Below are 3,287 nucleotides of genomic sequence, written 5' to 3'. Positions count from 1 at the left end.
AAATGGATGGAAACGCGACTAGTGTTGGATCTGGGCGTGTCTCTAACCTGACTCCTCCTCCTCTCTCCAGATGGTACGTCCTGTTCGGCCATGAGCTCATCTGGAAGAACCGAGAACCTTTCGTCAAACTATGGCACGACCTGCGGACGCGAGGACGAGGAGGAGGGGGAGGGGCAGGGGGAGGAGCCGTGTAGGCGGCGTGAACGGCGCCCTGAATCAAAGCGTAGCCATGTAAAAACTGTACAGACTCCAGGATCCTGGAAGACGGACCGTCAGAGAACAAACCGCTGGAGGATCGTCATCCTTCTTCTGAGTTCTGGTTCCACCAAAGACTGGACCCGCCTCAGAGCTCCGCCTCCTCGGCCCGTCTATTTATGGTTGTTGATTTTCTTTCAAAATAAAAGTTTAAAATGAAGTCAGTCTTTTCTGTAAAAACGTGGCAGAAACCCAAACGCTGGTTCTGGAACGCCTGAAGAGGAGATTCTGAAGCCGAACTGGGATGTTCAGAACCTTTGTTTGATGCTTCTGAAACCAGCGTTTGAGGTTCTGGAAGAACCATCTGATGGTCCAGCACCAGGAAGCGGGCCAGCCGGCTGTTGGAGTTCATGAAGACGCCGGCGGGTTTGGTGAAGGTGCTGCCGGGCCGGTCTTTGGTGTAGAGGTTCTGGTCTTCCTGAGGTGAATCCTCAGATCTTCCCTCATCCGGACTCGGATCCGGTGAAACTCCGCCGTGTTGAAGTTTCGCTTCGCCGTGTTTTTCCTGCAGGTGAGTAACTGAGCAAACAGAAGCTTTCGGACAAACAGAACGGTCGGTCTGAAGTCCACCAACGGTCCCACATGATCCGAGTCCTGAAGAACCCAGAGGTTCTGCTGCCTCCCTCACACCTGCTTGCTCTCCTGTCGGACGACGGCTCGCCGGGAAACTCGCTGGTTGGAGCTGAAACCAGCAGACAACTGGAGGAGGAACTGGGATTCCTGAAGGTCGATACTGGTGCGTGTTCAGAGGTCAGAGGTCAGAGTCCGCCGGGGCAGCAGACCGTCCGACCACCAAACACGCCGACCCGAACCTCAGAGCAACGCTGAGCGCCGTCTGAGCAGAAGGTAAGTCGCCGCCAGCTTCCCTTCTGTCAGAAGCTGAGGCCGACTTCAGAGGAGGACCGGGTCAGACCGGAGCCCAGAGTCCGGGTCCGGAGTCTGCTCTGGACCTTCAGGAAGAGGTCACTGTTCTCGATGTTCTTTAATCTTCTGGGGGGATGAGAACAGAAACCAGTCCAGGACCTGTTCTGCTAACCTGTACACTCATTTGAAGTTCTTCAGGTTCTGGTTCAGAAAGTTTGTTTCTGTAACCACACAGAGGAACCCTTTCAGAATAAAGGTGCTGTCTCTGCTGAGCTCCTCTCAGGCTCCACTGCACCTCTGGGAGGGCAGGAGTTAACTTTGGACGTTCTTTTAGATACTTTGAGACTCATTTGAATCTTGTTATCCTCCCCCTGGTGTTCCAAACAGCAAGTGGCTCCAATTCCACAGACTTCTATGTAGAAATGATCAGCTGGTATCTGTCATTCTATTGGTCAGAATAAACATTCTGATCCGATACTTTTCTACCATCTTCTCGATAATCTGAATTTTATTTTTTCATATGTTTCTGTCGTTCAAGTCATAAACTGACCAATCAGAAACCTCAGGTAAAAGTAGGCGGAGCCTGCTGCCCCCCCTCCAAACCTCAAAATGTTTGACAGATTTTGTGGTTTCAAGATGTGGGGGCGTAGGCTTCCAACAAGCCCTCTCCTGATTGGTGAGACTGGTTGCCATAGAAACTCAGACCGACTCGGACCAATCACTGCTCCCTGACAACAGCTGGCTCCAATATGGCAGCTTGGGTGTGTGAATTGCCTATATGTGGTTGGAGCCAGAAGTAAAGCACTTTCTAGAAGGGGGGGGGGGACTCACTCACTCGGTCCAGTTCTCTGATACAGTCAATGGCTGACTAGTAAATATACAAAAACCTGTGAATGAAACCAGCGAGAAATATTTCCAGGACTCAGCAGATTCAAGTCTCTACTTTAGTTTCAGTTCCAGACTGTAAAAACGGGAAAAATATCGTCTCGGATCATTCCAGATCATTCAAATAATAGAATCAGATCCTCGCAAATCATTTCAGATCCTTTGGGATTATTTCAAATTATCTCAGGACCTCTCAGATAATCTCAGATCATTTAGAATCTTCTCAGAACATATCAGATCATCTTAGAAAATCTCGGATCATTTTAGAAAATGTAAAATAATCTCAGTTCATTTCATACAATTTTAGATAATCTCAGATCATATCAGATAATCTCAGATAATGTCAGATCCTCTCAGATGATTTCAGATAATCTCAGATCATTTAAAATAGTCTCAGAACATTTTAGATAATCTCAGGTGTCAGATTATCAGAGATTATTACTGATCCTTTCAGATGATCTCAGATCATTTAAAGTCCTCTCAGAACATGTCAGTTAACCTCAGATAACGTCAGATCCTCTCAGATGATCCCAGGCCCCGCCTCCGTCTTCCAGGTGACCTCCGTCTGACCGTCATGGCGGTGGGCCTGCAGCTGGTGGGTCTGGTTCTGGGCGTTCTGTCCTGGTGTCTGCAGTCCAGCAGCACCTCCTCGCACACCTGGAAGACGAAGAGTCACATGGAGGCGGTCACCACCAGCCAGTGGCAGTTTGAGGGTCTGTGGATGAGCTGCGCCGCCACGGCGCTGGGCTCGGTCCAGTGCAGCAAGTTCAAGACGGTTCTGGGACTGTCAGGTGAGCGGCTCCTCCCTCCACCTCCAGGAGAGTTTCTGACCTTCTGCAGGACCGGACGGGTTCTGCTGTCATCGGACCAGTCGGATCATCTGAACAGAAGGGTTTGAAGGTTCTGAACAATGGTTGGATGGTTCCATCAGCCGGTCCCAGATCCTGATCCGCTCTGTGATGATCGGATCTTCTGATCCCGTCAGTCCCCCTGTGCTGCTCACCTGTCTGAAATGACTTCTGTGGTTTTCTGTGGAAATTCCTCACCAGCATACTGGTTTCCCACAATCCCGTGTGTTTCCTGGTTTCCCATAATCCAATCTGCTTCCTGGTTTCCCATAATCCAATCTCCCTCCTGGTTTCCCATAATCCAATCTGTTTCCCAGTTTCCCATAATCCCATCTTTCCTGGTTTCCCATTTTCCCGTCTGGTTCCTGGTTTCACGGTGGTGCAGTGGTTAGCGCTCTCGCCTCACAGCGAGAAGGCCCCGGTTCGACTCCCGGC

General features: G+C 50.1%; 2 protein-coding genes across 3 annotated transcripts in view; both read left to right on the top strand.

Annotated features, from left to right (window-relative positions):
• The window catches only part of LOC112149691 (presenilins-associated rhomboid-like protein, mitochondrial), a 4,808-nt gene extending 4,393 nt beyond the window's left edge, over positions 1-415 (top strand). For both annotated transcript variants that reach the window (XM_024277552.1, XM_036214926.1), the window contains exon 10: positions 71-415. In XM_024277552.1, the coding sequence (XP_024133320.1) occupies positions 71-194 (124 nt within the window). In that variant the 3' untranslated portion in view covers positions 195-415. The remainder of the gene's footprint in view (positions 1-70) is intronic.
• Positions 416-824: 409 nt separating this feature from the next.
• The window catches only part of LOC112149694 (claudin-19), a 5,193-nt gene continuing 2,730 nt past the window's right edge, over positions 825-3,287 (top strand). Inside the window, exons 1-2 of the mRNA XM_036214927.1 lie at positions 825-1,101; positions 2,559-2,795. Coding sequence (XP_036070820.1) covers positions 2,579-2,795 — 217 coding nt within the window. The 5' untranslated portion in view covers positions 825-1,101; positions 2,559-2,578. The remainder of the gene's footprint in view (positions 1,102-2,558; positions 2,796-3,287) is intronic.

Source organism: Oryzias melastigma, linkage group LG13 (assembly GCF_002922805.2).
Source record: "Oryzias melastigma strain HK-1 linkage group LG13, ASM292280v2, whole genome shotgun sequence".
Taxonomy (NCBI): Eukaryota; Metazoa; Chordata; class Actinopteri; order Beloniformes; family Adrianichthyidae; genus Oryzias; species Oryzias melastigma.
Note: the sequence above shows the minus strand (reverse complement) of the source record. Positions and strands in the feature narration are given on the sequence as shown.